This window comes from Squalius cephalus (genome assembly GCF_949319135.1).
Source record: "Squalius cephalus genome assembly, chromosome: 5".
Classification (NCBI taxonomy): Eukaryota; Metazoa; Chordata; class Actinopteri; order Cypriniformes; family Leuciscidae; genus Squalius; species Squalius cephalus.
This window is the reverse complement of record NC_137126.1, coordinates 43,014,824-43,034,978: the sequence shown is the minus strand read 5'-3', so window position 1 is coordinate 43,034,978 and position 20,155 is coordinate 43,014,824. Positions and strand designations below refer to the sequence as shown.

Below are 20,155 nucleotides of genomic sequence, written 5' to 3'. Positions count from 1 at the left end.
TTCCATAAGAATGCTACATTTGATCACTAAATTAATGTCAGACATTTTTAAAGACAAGGAGAAGTTGTTTTCATGGTGAAACCTCCAAACATTTGATATCTCTGAAAAGTCCTGAATGTGCTCTTTACAGGACACCCAGGTTGTGTCATGTGACATGTATGATGTCAGAGAAATTCACTAAAATATAATGTCCACTACAGTGGACAAAAGTCTATTCTTGGGTCCCAGGAGGATATTGTTTTTATTATGAATATGTGATGATTTGAATCAGTGGTCCCGCAGCGCCCCCAACGGTACAGAGTCCGCGTAACAGGTGGGCGGGGACAAATACATCATTTAGTGCCTCACAGTCTCTGACTCCAGCTGAATTTCAGACAGTTATTTCTGGTGTACTCGTGGCGACATGAGCGGAAGAGTTGGAGATCTGAGCGTGAAGCAAGCCGAAGCTTTGGCCCAGGTGAATTATGTCCCTTTTTTCCTATCAGCAAGTATCTCGGGGATTTATTTGTGGAGTGATCCTGTAGATGACGGGATGAAACATTCTCCCGACCAGAGAGAGGCCACACATCGCAGATGAAAATACATTCGTTTTGAATGCAGGATTAATAGACTTAAGTTAGAGTACACAGTGTTTAAGCTTTATTAGTTTTTCCCTCTCTTACTGAGCTGTGTAAATAACGTGGCTGCACAAGTTTGCACTGTTGTCAGCACGTGAGTAGATGTTGTTTCCAGCAATGTGCGTGTATGTGCAACTTCATACTGTTGACATTGCATAATTCTCCATCTGTTCTCCTCAGTTTCGAGAAAAGGTTCAGGATATTCTCCCCCAGTGTCCATCCCAGAGTGACCACTTTCTGCTCCGATGGCTGAGAGGTGAGCTACTTTCACTGTCACATTCGTGATGCAGATTGAAGTAGGTTAAATACTGATGTCCTGCTTAAGTACTTACATGTTGAGTTAGAGAGAGAGAAATCCCTCTATCCTATTTTAATATATAGAAATGCATTTTACTTACTTGGAGAACAGTTGCGAGTCCTTGTTGCATGGATAGCAATATCATAACAGGCAATAAAAAGCTTAATTAATCTAAAAGAGTGAGCATGATCTATAGAATCTAATCTTATAGAGTGGAGTAGAGTAAAATATTGTAGAATGATGCTATCTATAGAATAAAATCATGTAGAATGACACTTAAACTATTTTTTACACTATTAAACTATAATGAAAACTTTTAAAAATAATCTTCTAAACTGATACCACCTGTGTAATACAATTGTATTCTACTACATATAATGATATAAAATGGTCGTACCTATAAAATACTAATTTAGCATACCATCTGTTTAATAGAATACTATAGAATGACCATTATGTATTAAGTATTTAGATGGAATCTTATGTAATGATACAGTAGAATAGAAACTTTTTTAGACTATGATCTCTATTTTAAGAATAGGAATCATAAGGTTTTGTGAAGGATTCTGGAAAGACGTACTGACTCATGTTCAGACCGTATGAATCAGTGTAATCGGCTCAAGACTGTGTGTATCTCTGGATTCAGGAGCGAGGAGGACAAATTCAGATAGTGCTGGTACTCACACAATAGATGATAGATATTCTGGTTAGAAATGTAATGTTCTATGTTTGTTCATTCAGTTATTTTAAATCTTTATGGCTATTTTATTTAATAATATAAACATATTACATCAAAAAAAGTGTGAAAAGCTTGTAGCGAAACTTAAAAAAACGAGACCTTCTCAGACTTCCTCGGCTGTCCATGTTTTATGTGAAGAATTCAGGACATTTTTCCTTGGAAAAGTAATAGGATGTGACGTTTACGCGCTCTCCTGAGAGCCTCTCTTCCGTTCTATGACACATGAAAGGAATGCTTATACAATGTTCACGATAATGGCGAAAGAGCTAATCTGTACTGTAATATCAATGTGTCCTGCAAAGAAAAGGGTTTAATTCTAACTATAGTCTCACATAGCCAGATCTATGTCTCAAATATAGGCCTATTTTATAATCAAAATATCAACACAGTGTCATTTTAATTACCTCATCTGTCGACATGATGCCGCTGAATTGCAAAACCTGTTGCAAACATATCTACATCACTATCAGATGTTTCCCAACTGCTGCTTTCTCACTGCTGGCATTTTTATTAGTTAATTTTGTAATTAAGAGAAAAGCACACAGCAAATATTTACGTTCATCTAAACGTCCCTCTACTGGATGTTAATTAACAGTATATTGCTGCAAAGGTATTTCCTACTTCTATTTACTTTTAAGTAGTGCTGGGCAATGATTAATCACATCAAAAATAAAAGTTTGTGTTTACATAATATGTGTGTGTTTACTGTGTATAATTATATAAATACACATAATATGCATGTATATATTTAAGAAATATTTGTATGTGTAAATACTGTGTATGTATATTTATACATCATTTATATTATATATAAATATATTATATAACACATTTTTCTTAAATATATTCATGCATGTGTGTGTATTTATATATATATAAAATAATTATACACAGTACACACACACATATTATGTAAACTCAAACTTTTATTTTGGATGCAATTAATCGTTGCCCAGCACTTCTTTTAAGTATTTCGTGAGTATTTCGGGGCCATGAATCACATTCAGTTGTACGTTACGTGTACACGAGTAATACTTTTCTGGCTGCAGTTCACTTAATGGCCACCGGTAATAACAAGAGTTATATCGCTAATAACAAGAGTTTCTGAATTCTACATAGAGGCCTTTTATTTAAGTTCTTCTGCTTTTCTCTTTTGTTTCTCTGTTGTTATAAAAGCGTCTGCTAAATGCATAAATGTAAATGTTTTCTAAACTTTAATTTGACCCTCCAGAGTGGCGTTTAAACCCCACTCTGGCAGCTTTCCAGAGGCTGTTCTTGGGTTTTGACAAAGGCTGATTTGTGTGCATGAACGCTGCTGAATGCAGCCAGTCTTCTGCAGAGATTTTTAGGTACCAGACAGAGATTAGCAACACAGATTTGACATCAGATTACTGATGTCATTGTTTAATTAGCATGTAAAAAATGACTTCATCTAGAGTCTAGAATGCATGATGGAAGCTCAAGAGTGTCACATATCATGACAATGCATGTTTTTCCTCTTCTTGGGGTTATTCATATATGTAGTTCTACATACCAGTATTATAATCTTTTTGTGCTGCGTAAGAGTGTTGACACATGCACATTTCCTTAATAAAGGCATCTCGCAAGTGTTGATAAGATAAACACTCAATTGTGACACAAGTCAGTGATATGATGTGATATGAGTGCAGTTTACTAGAGTATAACATTGAGTGTGCAGGTAGTTCATGACTTTAAAGAAATGCATACACTACCATTCAAAGGTAGGTTTTTAGGCGTGTATCTCGTCCTACACTCGTGCTACAATCATGAGTGATATCTGTTATTACTGACTTATGGACAATAAAATGAGCGAAAAAAATATAGGCATACATTGTCATAGACATACATTGAAGACATATCTAGAGATCAGAATATAGAGATATCAAGTAACTTGGGGATGCGCCAGTAAGCAAACACCTAGCAACCTCCCAGAACACCCTGGCAACCAAATTAACAACATTCTAAAAAACATAGACATCATCGACCACCCACATCATCGTAACAAAGGCAAATATAAACACGCTATGAATAAGAAATAAAAAATTGTTTGATCAAACTGAATTATATAATTGGTATATATTTTTTGTGGTAAGAAAAATATTTTTCAATTATTTTAGGCTTATATAATTTTATTTAATTAATTGTATTGTTATTGTGATTAGTTTGAAAATCTCTGATTTTGCCTTTGCTGCTGATTAATGAATGAATAAATAAATCTAGTTTGTGAATAAATCTAGTAAGTCACTCTAGTATCCACCACGAAAAGTGTTCATAAGAAACAACTGACATATCCGTTCCACAAAACACTGAATGCTTCTGTCAGCTGTGTCACATAATCTTCTTTATGAGTATTAAATACTTATGTGTGACTCCATGTCTGACTAATTCTGGGTCAGTTGTGTCTCTAGGCCAGTCAGGTACAGACTAGAGTGACTATAAGACAATGAAACTAATCCACTCACTATACAGGGTTGGGTTGAATACTTTTTTGAGGATAGGCTTATTTTGTTGGAGGGAAAAGCCTATCTACATGGGAACATGGACCATGGTAAAGGTCTCCTCATGTCTGCAAACTTTGCTTCTTTTCAACTGAATGGTTAATCTGTTACCAAATAGTAACTTTCAGTGGCATATGGCTTCCAGTTATGTGCAAGTTATCTTAATAAAACACATGATAGCATCTTGTCTTATGGAGTCATGATGTTGAGTAAGGCCTATTAGTACAATGTGCTCTTTATAATGTGAGTGGGCCAGTTTATTAGTGGATTTATTAGCCATGTGTACTAGCCATGTGGTTAAATATTAGGGCTGGAAACTGAAGGTTTGTTGGTTAAAACCCTGCAAGACACTTAAGGTGATAGTTCACCCAAAAATGAAAAGTCTGTCATCATTTATTCACCCTTAAGTTGTTCCAGACCTCTATAAATTTCTGTCTTCTGCTGAACGCAAAAGAAGATAATTTGAAGAATGTCGGTAACCAAACAGTTGAGTATTTTTTTTTTTTTTTTTCCTACAATGGAAGTCAATGTCTACCATCAACTTTTTGGTTACCCATATTCTTCAAAATATCTTCTTTTGTGTTCAACAGAAGAAAGAATCTCATACACGTTTGGAACAAATTGAGTAAATGATGACAGAATTTTCATTTTTGGGTGAACTATCCCTTTAAGCTTCCTGTAATATATTAACTAACTTTTCTATACTAACTAATGACATCTTTTTTTTGCAACTTGTCTCTCTTGTTTTCCAGCCAGGAATTTCAATCTACAGAAAGCCGAGGCCATGCTGCGCAAGGTAGCACACAAACTTAATACTACATAATGTTTTTTTAAATATTTACGCTACTATTCAAATGTGGGATCTGTAATATTTTGTTTTTGCAGATTCTCATGTTCACCAAGGCCGAATAATAATATGTATAATGTATTTTATATATATATATATATATATATATATATATATATATATATATATATATATATAATATATATTATATAATGCAAATTATATGTGACCCTGGACCACAAAACCAGTCACATGGGTAGCTTTTTTGAAATTGAGATTCATACATCAACTGAAAGCTGAATAAATAAGCTTTCCATTGATGTATGGTTTGTTATGATAGGACAATATTTGGTCGAGATACAACAATTTGAAAATCTGGAATCTGAGGGTGCAAAAAAAAAAAAACATTGAGAAAATCTCCTTTAAAGTTGTCCATTTATGTTCACGATAGTGCTGCATCCACTCACAAAAATAAATGTTTTATATATTTATGGTAGGAAATTTACTAAATATCTTCATGGAACATGATCTTTACTTAATATACTAATGATTTTTGGCATAAAAGAAAAATCGATGATTTTGACCCATACAATTTATTGTTGGCTATTGCCACAAATATACCCGTGCAACTTATGACTGGTTTTGTGATCCAGGGTCACATATTATTAGTATAGTATATCATATAATAAATATATAATATTTATTATATGATATAATAAATATTATAGAATAATAAATATATAATACATTTTTGTTATTTAATTATTTAATTATTATTAAAAATATATTTTAAAAAAAATATATATTTTTGACCCCAAACTTTTGAACGGTAGTGGAAATCTTCATATTTAAAGTTGCTATTAATTCAGCATATAAACAAGCTCTTGGTGTCACTAACTCTGTGCTTTAAACTTCACATTTACTCAATCCTGAATAATGCACTGTGTAATTCATTGACCTTTGGGCACAGACTGTCTCAAATTGGTCTGATAGAAGAACATTACTGTAAATTCGTCATCTGTGGATACATCCAGTGTGATGCTGTATATGGGTGTGACGGACCCTTACAATGCCAGGCTTTATGTCAGGGGTTGGTGTACATTACCCAGAGGCTTCAAACGACATGTTAAATAACACTATGAAATATGATCCGACTAATATTAGGCCCCGTTTACACCTGGTGGAACACTTGTGTCAGATTTCAAGGGGAGGATTGCTGATTTCGTAACTATATACATCGCTCACGATGCCATGCTGTAAACGTTTTGGACCTCATTTAGAGTTTTAATACCAGGTCTAAACTAGATAATTTTATTGATTTTTTTTACTTTGTTGCACTAAGGGTTCACACTTGTAGTTCAGTACCCTTGGTTCTTTAGGTCCGGAACAAAAAGAAAAAATGCTACATTTAGTCCTGGTTCGCTTTTTGTGCTATAGCGAATGACACCGGAAGCCATTCAAAATCAACTAAAAATGGCCGCGGCCGCTCTTACGTTAAAAATAAGGTGGATAGTCAACGTTCTATTTCAGATTTATTTATTTTGTCTGGCCGTGCGGTTTAAAAGGTTTTATTTTAATGCATAATCATAACTAAATTATTCATGCAGCATCAGCAGATAGCAGCTCTGCAGAGGTGAATTGTGTTTTAATTCACGAGCCTACATTGCACTGATGAGTCACATCATTGCCTAATCACAGCTTATGGATGATTACACCGTGATCATTCAGTGCTATAGGGTGTTCAAAGTGCTGTTTGCTTTCCCATTGTGCGAGTGATGCTTGTGTGGTTCATGGGTCTTTTATTACAGACGTTTTTGGCCGCCATGTTATATCTTTGAACTCTGTCACCAGTATCCGTTGAACCTCAGGTCAAAGAGCTGTAATTAATACACAAAAGACTCAAGGTGGCAAATTATGTTCAGGCAGAACTGATAATGCTGTCAAACTTTGCTATGTTGATGGTTCTGAATCCTGATTTGATTATGTAAATACACAGGCATGTTTTTAATCATGTGGTGTTTTTCATCTGCAGCATGTGGAATTTCGGAAATACATGAAAGTTGACACCATCACTACAGAATGGCAGGTGCCAGAGGTACAACACCCTTGATTTATGATAAAAATACATATCTGTTTCATAGTTGCATTTAAATATATTTGCAGTACTTTTTTAGTGTTGGATCAGAAGATTTTATTATTTTTGAAAGAAGATTCCCATGTTCACTGAGGCTGCATTTATTTGATCAAAAACAGTAGTATTGTGAAATATTATTACAATTTAAAATATTTCTTTATTTATTATATATTATTTATTATCCATTTTAATAATAATAATAACTGATTTTAATATATTTTAAAATATAATTTATTCCTGTGATGGCAAATCTGAATTTTCAGCATTATTTTTTTTAATAGACAGAACATTTTAATAGATATTTGTTATTTTGTTCAATTTAAGAGTTTGTCATCGATAAAAAGGTGCCGTTTGGAATTGATGTTTTCATATATTAAGTCATGAAGGGGCCAAATTCTCCACTAGCATTTTAAAATTTTTTCCTGAAGTCAATTTTTAATATTAGTCCAAACTTGTTGCATCAAAACAGTCATAATAGTTTTATGCAATTTTTTCTCTTCTTTCTGTCATCTAGAATTAAACAGGTGGTTATTGCTACTGTGCCTTTAAGACTTCTATGCCTTTGACCTCTATTATGATTGGCTGACCTGCTCATGCTCATTATAACCATAAGCATTTCTTAATTATCCTTATTTGTAGTTTAGTTTCAGTAAATATTGTGCATAAAGTGGGTAAGGATTTTGCAATGTTGATGTTGAGTATATATACATAGTACAACATCTCTCCTGTTTTCCATGATGTGTCCCTTTAGGCGTTTAATCTTACGATTTACTTATAATTGGTACTGTGTTCATGCTTAATCCAGTGTGTGTGTGTGTTTTAAGGTAATAAAGAAGTATCTGTCTGGTGGCATGTGTGGCCATGACCGTGAAGGGAGCCCGGTGTGGTATGATGTCGTCGGACCTATGGACCCTAAGGGTCTGATGCATTCAGCGTCTAAGCAGGACTTAATCAAGTCTAAAGTCAGAGACTGCGAAATTCTGCAGAAAGAGTGCGACTTACAGACTGAACGGGTAGGTGTGCGGCTGTGAAAACTGGCAAGGAATAGTTCACCCAAACATGACAATTCTGTCACCCTCACATACGTATTTTCTTTCTTCATATTGAAGTCTTATGAAATACCATACACAAAGTGAATGATGATCAAACTGCCAAGCTCTAAAAAAGACCAAAAAAACATCTAGTGCATTTTGTGCACTATATTACAAGTTTTCTGCAGTTCTTTTTGAAACTGCATGAATATTCTTGAAAAAAAAATTCATTTTGTGTTCCACGAGGGTGAGTAAATAAAAACAGATTTTTCATTTTTAAGGCTGGAGTATACATTTCGTTACACCGAGAAAATTTGCGTTCTCTCACAAACATATTGCTCTCTCTGAGAAACTTTGCATTCGCTCACAATACATTTGCATTCTCTCACAAAAGTATTGCGGTCTAACAAGAAACTTTGCGTTTGGAAAACCTCTCTCTTACATACCAGTGCCTTGTAATACTGTACATTTGAGTGTTCTGTCTATTTGGGGGTGGGACAGGGGTGGGAGCGTGTTTAGAAAAGATTGTTTACTTGTATACTGAATTGAATCTGTGAATTGTTCATGTGAAAAATAATAAATATATTGATAAAAAAAAAGAAAGAAACTTTGCGTTTGATCGCCAAACATTTGCGTTCTCTTACAAAGCGATTCAATTTCCTCACAAAATCACTGAAATATAGTTTTCCCTCCCACCTCAAATTATTCCCATCACAAAAGTTTGCGAGCAAATGCAATTTTTTAAAAATATTTGATCCACTGATTATTAACTGACATCAGAGAACCGTGAACATGCATATGTGTGTTGTTAAATTATTGAAATGTTAACTTAAATTCTCAGGGGGTACTTCAAGTAAATATTTCACGTCAAAGGGCTTTAGCTGACAAAAACAGTTTGAGAACCCCTGCACTAAACGACCACTAGCAGACTATCCCACGCTGAAACGTGTGCCTTTTTGCTAGGAGGCAATGAATACAAGATTGTGTTCTAAAATTTGCTCAAAATACTCCTCATCCGACTGGATTGAATCATAGTCTGAAGCTAAAAAAATTTGAAGCTCCGACTGCCGAAATTTTGCAGACTGGCTCTGACTTTCAGCAATTAGCATCGACTCGTCCAGACTGAAAATCGGCACACAAATCCGGGGGGAAAAAGGTTGTGTAGTGTATTCCAGCCTTAAGGTGAACTCTCACTGAAGAACTTCCCTTACAAGTTAATCAGTGTTTTCTTTAAGACTGGTCATAACTTTTTAAAGGCACACTATGCAGTTTCCGTTTTTCTCAAACAGCGACCCCTAGAGTCGCTGTGGAGTACTTGTATTTAGCGTTACTGTCGTAAATACCACTCACGCAGAGTGGTATTTTGGTACCACTCACTCTTCCAACCGCGCTTTCTTCGTCGACTCTGCCATGATTCACGTCTGAAATGTGTGCTAGTGTCTTCCATAGAGGCTGCTTCATATGTTGTTGATGTATGTGACGTCGTGCCGTAAAGCAAGTCGTGATTCTCGCGAGATTTGGCGGGGAGTCACCTCTCAAACTTGCATTGCTGGTTTTACCAGCTGCCCCCCCAAACCCCCAACCCCCCCGCGCGCTTTGCTATCGGGATGATTCGCCCTACTACGAGTTCGTTTACCATCAAAATAATTTCGAAGCTGTTATATTAAGGTACAAATCTTGCATAGTGTGCCTTTAAGTCGTTACATTAAAATGTAGATTGGTCTAATTTGAATCTGAAAAGTAAGACTGATTATACCTTGGCTAAGGGCTAGTCAGTAAGACTAGTTCTTAAGACTCAGTATTAACAGTTTATACAACTGGTCCTGTGGTTATAATCACTCATATCATGGCTTTATATGTGTGTCTGTTTCTTGTTCTTTTCTCCCAGTTGGGTAGGAACGTTGAGTCCATTACTATGGTCTATGACTGTGAGGGTCTGGGAATGAAGCACTTATATAAGCCAGCTATAGAGACTTATGGAGAGGTGGTTTTTTTTATTTGTTTCTCGATTATTAATATGATGCTTGGCTCTTTCAGTTACGTTAGACTGCTGTAGTCTCTTTTTTTTTTTTTTTTTTCATAGGTTCTCACTATGTTTGAAGATAACTATCCAGAGGGACTCAAGAGGTTATTTGTCATTAAAGGTCAGTAGTAGTTTTATTACTCATCCGAATGGCATATAAAGCATATTACATTAAACAAATTGAACAGTGGCACAAGTTATTTAGTAAGTACGGCCCTATGATTTGCGTGATGCAGGAAACACAGACAGAATCCAGTCAAAATAATGCATTTACAGTAACAATAACGCAAAATTTCACAGAATGTGGCAAAATTTGGAGGAATAAATCAACAGTAGGGCTGTAAACTTAATCAAATATCACAATTGTTCGTCCATGTTTGAATTTAAACAGTAAAACTATTTAGCACTTTGTTCAGCAATTGTTCAAATTTCATTTTGTTACATTTAAAACAAAAAGCTTTATGCATTTATTTGATAACCACCATTTTTTTATAAGAAACGTGTTAAATCATAAAAACACAGAATCTAGACATTTTTTAACGGTAACATTTTACAATAAGGTCTCATTTATGTACATAAGTTAATGCATTAACTAACAATAACTATCAATGAGCAATATATTTCTACAGCATTTATTAACCTTTGTTAATGTTAGTTTAAAAAAAAATCATGTTCATGTTAGTTCACAGTACATTAATTGATGTTCAACTTTTGATCTTAAAAATGTATTAGTAAATGCTGAGATTTAGATGACCTAAAATGAATAAATGCTGTAGAAGTATTGTTCATTGTTTGTTCATGTTAACTAATGTATGTTAACAAATGAAACCTTACTGTAAGTGTAACCATTTAAACAGACAACACATAATTTCTGAAAAAATAAAACGCATTTCATATTATATTATAAATCAAACATTTAATTGATTAGACAATATTTTTGATGACTAAAATTTTAAAACGGAATCCCAGAAACATTATAAAAGAAAAGATGAAATTTGGGAAAAAATAAAAATAAAACGTATTTCATAGGGCCCTAAGTAAGCAATACATTACTGTATCGTGCCACTGTGATGCACCACTGTTAATATCTGAATCTCTGGACTGTCTCTGTTGCAGCACCCAAACTGTTTCCTGTGGCTTACAATCTGGTGAAACATTTTTTGAGTGAGGACACTCGCCGTAAGGTCATCGTACTGGGATGTAAGCTAACACATGCATCTTACTACACTAATGTTTTTCTATACAATTCATCTATTGCTATTGCTTTCATAACTCTTGCTCAGAGAAAGTCTCAACTTGATCTGGCAGTGTTTTTGAATAATTCAGTTTTTTTTAAATGTAAATGTAAATTTAAATGTATTCAGGTGAAAAGCTTCTCAAATACCTTTGGTTGAGGAATTATGCATTAGATATTGTTAATACAATATATAGATGTTGATACAAAAATGTTGTTAAGGCCCCGATATACTTCAAGTGAAATCAAACGAACTGGTGTAACGTCATTTCGAACAAAACTAGGCGAGTTTGAAACAGCTTGCCAGTGAACTTTCCAGAAAGTTTCTAGAAAGTTTGCTCTGGCTGGTAAACACCTTCGAACTTGATCCGCTTTCCTTGACGTGGAAATCTTCTCCGCTTCATTTATCCTTTTCATTCCTCAGAGGTCAGAGCCGCTTTAAAGTAGAAACTGAAGTTTTAATTCTGATTGATATAGAAACTAACACTGTTTTTCATGTTTGATACTGTAAAGCTGCTGCTTTAATAGTAGAAATCTATTGTATAAAGTGATATATAAATAAACGTGACTTGACTAAAGTGCTGAATTGCAGAACTGGTGCAAACATATTATCCACATCACTATGATCAGATGCTTTCTTAACTGCTGTTTCCTCACCGCTGTCATTTTTGTTGTGGCTTTATTTTGTTATTGAGAGGAAAGCGCGCAGCACATATTTACATATTCGTATTTATACTCATATTTACATATTCATATTTACATTTTCATATTTACATATTTATTTACATATTCACAGAGCGCCATCGGGATGTTTATTAACAGTATACTTATAGTCACGTATTTTGAACTTCTTTTTACGCCTAAGCAAAGAACGAACTGTGAGTACTGTATATCGGGGCCTTTAGGATCCACAGCTGTCATCCAGATGTTTACTCACAAATCCATTTTCTCATCAAGTTTGCCGTGACTAAGCTTCTGTGTCTTGTCTCCTCAGCAAACTGGAAGGAGTTGTTACAGAAATACATCGACCCTGAGGAGCTCCCAGCGTACTATGGGGGCAAACTCACCGACCCTGATGGTGACCCTAAATGTAAGACCATGGTGAGTTAGAGACGCTCGACACGCGTCGTTCTAGTGTTGGCCAAGTGACACTGACTTGCTAACGAGGTATTGTTGAGCTGCCCAGATTTCTTCTTTCAGTTCTCTTTTTAAATAGAATGACACTTAAGATATTAGGGAAGTTGCGAAACCCACATAAGAACCAGATAACAGTTCCCATTTGACGAACCTTGAGGTCTAGCTGTACAAAGCCGACTTTCTCTCTTGCCACAGTGTCCTCTATCTGATACTTCACTTACGTTAAGATTATTTTTCTTTTTAAGTCAGTCTTTCTGTTAAACCACCAAAATTTAAATATAAGGAACAAGTCGAGCAAGATCACAGGTTTATGAGTTTCTCTGGCTTGTATACGATGCTATGTGAGACATCATTAACTACTGCATATATTAGGGAAAATAGCTTAGCAATTCAAATTTTTTTCTTAGAAAATAATTAGTTTCATAGCCTTCTCATGTGCTATTGTCAAGAGTGTTGGAAAAAGTTCATTTTGGACTGTTTGTATACTGTTTGTTTCCTGACAATCTAGCGGCATAGAAACATGCTTCATAATTTGAACCTTTTATGGTCAGCGCTTATTGTTTTGGAGAATATTTTTGGTTTGAAATTAATGTATAAGATGTATTATTTGCTAGTATAACTTCCAACAGTGCTATATTCAGGCATCAGCATTTGTCTTGAGATCATTTCCTTTTCAGTTTATTGTTATGAAACAATGGCAGAAAAGTTTAAGTCCACCTGCTCACTTAGTTTAACATTTTATATTTGCATATTCGCCTATTTAGTTCAAATATAAGAGCTTCCTGCTTATCCCAATACCAGTATGCCCACATAATACCAAGAAATACAGCCTGTTGCCTCCCACAATCTCCTTATAGATGCATTCTTAGAGTCCAATAGTGTCAATGTCTCAAAGCAACAGAGGGGTGGAATAACTGTCAAATGGTTGTTTATCTATATCACATTATCTTTAATGATACTCTGTGGTGTAATCTGGATGAGAGCCCGTTGGATTGCTTCTATGGTTATTGCATAGGCTGATTACTCTGTTGATCAGTTGGCAAGGTTGAAGCTTTGGAACACATGACATGACTAATCTTCCCCTTCAATCTGTCTTAGCGTTGTGGTTATGATTCTGTTGGGCGCCAGTAAACACGCCATCAGTGAACTGAGGAGATGTTGCTGCAAGAGGAAGGGGAGGTTATTTTGATGAAAGATTATGAGGGCACATTAATTAAAATAATAATGATGTGCACGGATATATCATTTATTATAAAAACACTGCAATATTCCCTAAGATAGTAGGAATGGTCAATGTTGATTTCATGATGATTTGAAAACATGCAGAATCACATTCAGAGTTCTGAAATGAGACATTGTGTCTCTGTGTGTAGATACACAGGTAAAGCTGCTGCCCCCTTCAGGATTGGAAGTGCTAAAAAGACCTCAGAAGACTTTGTGAAAACTCAAAGTGGACTGATATTTAGTTACAAAATATTTAGTAACTACAATCCTTGGAGTCTTTTGTTGGACTGTGATATCGCACAAGTCAAATAAATGTTTGTTTTCTGTGTTTAATGGCAGAGAGCTGAAGATAGTAGTTGTTTATTTTGTCTTAAAGAGAGTTAGAGTGCTTGTTTTCCCTCTTGTGTGACGTGGATGGCGATTTCCTTGCCTATTAAACCTGTAATCAACCTTAAAGGGATACTTCACCGATTAGCATTAAGCTTTGAATCAGTGGAAACCTGGTAGTATTTTCGAATGACCGTGCTTCCCCCCCCTCATGTCCCCCTGAGATGAGAGATTTCTGTATTGTGTGTCTGGAAAAAAACCTTGGATGACGCAAAAATCTTCATTTTAGGTCATCGGAGGCTCTTTTGTCCAGAGGCGAGAGACTACAGCCAGTAGTAGGAGCTCGTTCCGCATGTTTTCAACCCACCCATAGGGGGATCTCACGATAAAACTGCGTCTTTTCAGTTTCGAGTCCACTAGTAGCCTAGTTGTTTCATTTCTTCCGATACCGCCCTCTGTAACCGGTAAGCGTGGCGTGGGAGTGGCCTCGTAGGGCAGCGAAGCAAGTGCATTCTGGGAGTTGTTGTCTTTCATCCACATGAGCCAAAAATACATTTTCTGGCTTTTCTCAGCAACTTCTAAAATAATTTCACATTTCTACTACATAAATGACCCAATTTAAATACACATTCATCTTTCCAGCGGTGAAATATCCCTTTAAAGAAAACTAGAGCACTTCCTTCATGGGAAAATCACTAAAGAGGTATGCAAGTTAAAAAAGATTTGTTTGTACTAATAAGCACAGATGGGGTCATGACATGTTTGAATGACATGTTGAAACTTAAGCAAATCACAAAACAGACTTCCATTGGAATGTCTTCTCACAAAGATGTTTTATGGAGTGAGTAATAAGGTTGTGGCTAAATCCCATTTCACATACTTCCTAAATCCCACATTCACATTACAAGTATGTACTTTTGAGTATGTAAAAAGATATTAGGAAATAGTGATAAAATTGTCTTAATCTCACCAAGGCTGCATTTATTTGATCAAAAATATTAAAAAAATTCCAAAATATTATTATAATTTAAAATAACTGTTTTGTATTTTAATATACTTTAAAATGTAATGTGATGTCAAAGCTGAATTTTCAGCATCATTACTCCAGTCTTCAGTGTCACATGATCCTTCAGAAATCATTCTAATGCTGATTTGCTGCTCAAGAAAAATGTATTATTATTATCAATGTTGAAACCTGTTGTGCTGCTTAATATTTAAACTGTCATGTTTGATCAATTTAATGCATCATTGCTGGATAAAAGTATGAATTAAAAAAAATAACTGACTTCAAATGTTTGAAGAGAAGTGTATATTACATTTTTATGGAAATCGTATAGTGTCCATAAACCGTTTATAGTATTATTTGGGATTATTCACTAATCTTGCATACGATAAGATGTAAAGAATGTGAATTGGGATTTAATTTATATGTTGAGTGATCTAATACTATTGTTAGTGATTGTGAGTGTCTAAATGTGCTTTTTTTCTGTGTATCAAAATAGTAGTGAATCATTTGGAGTGACACCTTTTCTCAACCATCATCTATATTTGGGTCTGCGACTCCAGACAACATGACCTTAACCTTTTTTATTTATTTATGAAGTGTCGGATGTTTTTGTCATGTTAAGCTGTTTATTGTCTTATTGTATTCATTGACAATCTAGACTCTTGTTTCTGTATTCTACTGAAATTTGAGCTCTTGAAAATAAAATAAATAGACAACTTTTTTCTCCTCAAGCTTCAGAGTAGACTACTCAACCTATATGTAGGATAATAAGTCTAAAACAGTGAATGTAAAGGCAATTTGTGTTCTTTATTAAAAGCCACTTTGACTTGGGCTGCTTTCCTGTCTGTTTTTTCTTTCTGTTTCCTCATCGTTCATTAAATACTAACACTTAAATATGAGGCTTTTATCTTTTGCACTCATGATGCTTCTGTAAGTTTCATCCTCTTTTGTTTTTCCATTTTCAATTCTGATTAATTATTACCAACTCATCTCAACCAAGCATACGCTAAGCAAATGTGTCTGTGTTTTTTGTTTGTTTGTTTTTTTCAGATTACGTTTGGATCAGAGATTCCCAGGACCTACTATGTTCGAGACTCCATTAAAGTGGACTATGATCAGTGTGTGACTATTGGTCGTGGCTCATCTCATCAGGTGGAATATGAGCTACTTGCACCAAACTGTGCATTAAGGTGAGCAAAAAACACTTTCTGATACTCGTACTAAATATAGAGTTTGCCATGAACCACCAGATCATGACATTAAAGATGCTGTAAACAATTTCTTTTTAGAAGATCATGCATAAAAGAGACATTAATGAAATGTGTCTTTGTGGTAGCACTTGATACTCTTTTTATGAGACTACCAAACTAGCTAACCAGCAGCATTCTCTGCATATGAGACGTGCATTTGGTTTACTGATATTGGGTTTGTTGGCATGTCTTTGAAAGGGTGGGGTTTGGATGTTAGGGTGTGGTCAAATTTAGTGAACAAAACATTAAAAATACTTTCAGCAACTTGCTGGATTCAACATGCACATGCACGTGCTTATCGCCGCTAAATTGGACCTTGAACAAGAATAGTGCACTAGTTTTGTGTTTAATATACAGTGCACTTTTTGAAACAAGTCACTCATGCTCACCAAGGCTGCTTTTATTTGATTGAAAATACAGTAAAAACAGTAATATTTTGAAATATTATTGCAATTAAAAATGCTCTATTTTAATATTTTTTAAAATGTAATTTATTCCTGTGATCAAAGCTGAATTTCCAGCATCATTACTCCAGTCTTCAGTGTCACATGATCCTCCAGAAATCATTCTAATATGCTGATTATATACTCAAGAAACATTTCTTATTATTATCAATGTTGAAAACAGTTGCGCTGCTTCATATTTTTATGGAAACCATTATACAGTTATAGAACAGTTTGAGGATTAGAAAGTTCATCATTTCATTTATTTAAAATAGAAATCTTTTGTAACATTATACATGTTTTTACCATCACTTTTGATCGATTTAATGTGTTCTTGCTGAATAAATCTATTAATTTCTTTAAAGAATAAAATAATACTGACCCCAAGCTTTTGAGCAATAGAGCTGCACGATTCTGGATAAATTGAGAATCTTTTTCTTTAAAATAGAGATCGCGATTCTCCCACAACTAAACAAAATAACACAATTTACTACATGTTCTAACAAAATGTTAATTGCTGCACTATTTAAAAATATTTAATGAATTTGAATTGATCATTTTTGTTTGATTTGTTTCATTACTGGATGAATCAGCATCTCTTGAATAAAAATGATTAAATGACAAAAAATTATTTTAAGCCACTTGTCGCCACCTACTGGTGTAATGATGTAGTTGATATAATCTTTATTAAGTTACTTTCAAATTTAACATGTATTTGTTTATTTAAATTCAAAAAGGAACAGTGTACATTATTCAACATTCATGAATGTAAATGTACCCAAATTAGCCCGAAGGCTAGTTTTCATTGGAAGTCCTTTTGCCAGATGTTATTAGAAACTGGGGAAAACAACAAGAACAATACAACCAGAAATTGTCAGGAGTCCATGTATGATACTCTACTCAATACAATGCTCTCTTCCTCAGATGGCAGTTCTCGTGTGATGGTGCCGATGTAGGTTTTGGTGTCTATTTGAAGAAGAAGATAGGAGAGTGGATGAAGGCCAGTAATATGAAGGAAATCGTGCCGAATCAGCGTTACAACGCTCACCTTGTTCCAGAGGATGGATCGCTCACCTGCCCAGAACCAGGAGTGTGTAAGTACAGAGTTACTATTACGTAACTGAGATAAACATTAAACATGCACATGAATTTACTGTACTGTCTTCATTTTCTCAGATGTACTGCGATTTGACAACACGTATAGCGTCTTCCAGTCCAAAACAGTCAGCTTCACAGTGGACGTCCTCCTACCTAGTCAGGTCAACCAATCAGAGCGTTAGAAATGATGGCAGCAAGCAAGCCGCCACGCCAGTAAATTGAGATTATGAAACTGTTTAGAAACTATTGCTCTGAATACAGTATATCTGCTGTAGTTAATAAAGGAAAATACAATAATAAGCTACTCATGGGAAGAGGAGAGTATGTAATTGAACTGACCAATCACGGCATTAAAATGGTGGGATGAAATTTGAGCTTTAGTGATCGTCTGGATCCTGACTTCAATGCCGGTGTTATTCTTTACATTTGTTTCTCTAAGATGCAGCTGTTATCAAGTTGATTTGCCATATATTAACGAAGTGTTATCGTTGAACTTGTCATTGAACTGTGGTTTATCAAGTGTAATAACTGTGCTGCAAATTACTATACTGAAACTGTCTTGGTACACATTATTTGAGCTTGCCCTTGTCTGCCCTCTTTATCATTGCCTTGTAGGTATTTTATCTCTTTAAATTAATTCCTTTTGATAATTAATTAGTGTAGATAATGAGTCTGCACACTTTTTTCCCTCAGAATTTAGTAAGAGGTTAAATTATTATATACTTTTGTTTGTTATTGACGCACAATCTATGAACCTTTTGAGATATATTGTTTACAAAGAGCATTTGGCTTGATTCAGAGTATGATGTTGCTGTTTTTTAATCTTTTTTTATTATATTTTAACTTATGATTGCCTTTAATTCTAATTAATGTTGTAAACTTTTGGTTAGTAATGAGTTTTACCTCAGGTTCTTGTGTTTACTGTAACGGTGTCCGTATTTGATTCCAGCAACATGCATCTGTTTTGTCCATATGATGACCACATTGTATTTTGTCTGATTTGCATGCCCTTTTAATATTGATGACATTTATGAGTGATATTGTATTGATTTTTGATTAATTTACTAAATAAATATATACAATACAGTAGCAAACACAATTTTTTCTTTTCTTTCTGACCTTCATTTATGAATACTTTTACAGGAGTGTCTAACATAACCAGTTGTCATGTACAGACTAAATCTAATTAAAATTATTTGGAATAAAGAACATTTACTTAAAGCTTTGGTTAATATCAAGATTGATTCCTGTAAGGAGGTTAGTTTACGTTCATGCAAAGTGAGTATTTTAATCCGTGTTAAAGGGACAGTTCACCTCAAAATTAAAATTTTGTCATTAGGCCGAGTACGAGTTTCGTTTTTCTATTGAACACAAAATAAGATATTTTAATTTTGATGACTTCCATAGTAGGAAAAAAATACTATGAAAATCAATGGGGCCCATAAACTATCCCTTTAATATCACAATGTGTGATATAGTTGTAGTAGTGTTCATTTGTACCCGGTCTAATGGCTCCATCTGTTGGTTAAAGCTAAGCATGTTGATCCATTTTAATCAAGCCAGTTACATCTCTGTCCATTAGATGGCGCCATAAAAACGGGAATTTAATTCATTACGTTTCCAATTCCTAAGCATTAAAAAACATTTACATACACGCACATTCACATTTACACATATTTGTGCACACATAAATAATTTATCATATAAACTAATTCATTTAAAAATATGTTCATCTAATACAAAAAGATGAACGATGATTTACGATTGTTAAAACAATAAAGATATTTTGTATTGTGACATTCATTAATACAGTGTAATGCAATATATATTCCTAACGTATATTTAAATTTACGTTAATTACTGTAGGCTATATACACCAACGTTCAAAAGTTTAGAGTCGTAAGAAAGAAGTCTCTTCATCAAGGCTGTACAGTAAAAAAAACGTAATATTGTGAAACATATTGCAATTACTATTTTAATCTATTTTTAAAATAAAAAAACTGCTCAAAAACATTTCGTATTATTATCAATGTTGAAACAGTTCATTCAAAGTTCAAAAGCAGAGCATTTATTTGAAACGGAAGTCTTTTGTAATATCATAAATAGATGAGACTGTTGCTTTGATCAGTTTAATGCGTCCTTGGTCTATGCAATTAATCTTTCCCGTAAAAAAAAGTATTTTTTTTTATAGACTGTATTATCTCATATTTTCAGACGTAATGATAGTTTGGGACAGTTAAACAAACCGCTCCACCTTAACAAGCACAGAAAACCCGGTCTTCCTTAAC

The 20,155-nt window shown here is 34.4% G+C and overlaps 1 protein-coding gene across 1 annotated transcript; it reads left to right on the top strand.

Annotated features, from left to right (window-relative positions):
• Window positions 1–350: 350 nt before the first annotated feature.
• On the top strand, window positions 351–19,081 carry sec14l8 (SEC14-like lipid binding 8). The gene is made up of 12 exons (XM_079872422.1): window positions 351–457; window positions 798–873; window positions 4,926–4,969; window positions 6,993–7,055; window positions 7,919–8,107; window positions 10,014–10,109; window positions 10,209–10,269; window positions 11,265–11,348; window positions 12,377–12,483; window positions 16,127–16,266; window positions 17,694–17,863; window positions 17,946–19,081. Exons 1-12 carry the CDS (start codon window positions 404–406, stop codon window positions 18,047–18,049), a joined length of 1,188 nt encoding a protein of 395 aa, XP_079728548.1. The 5' UTR covers window positions 351–403; the 3' UTR covers window positions 18,050–19,081.
• The last annotated feature ends 1,074 nt before the right edge of the window (window positions 19,082–20,155 follow it).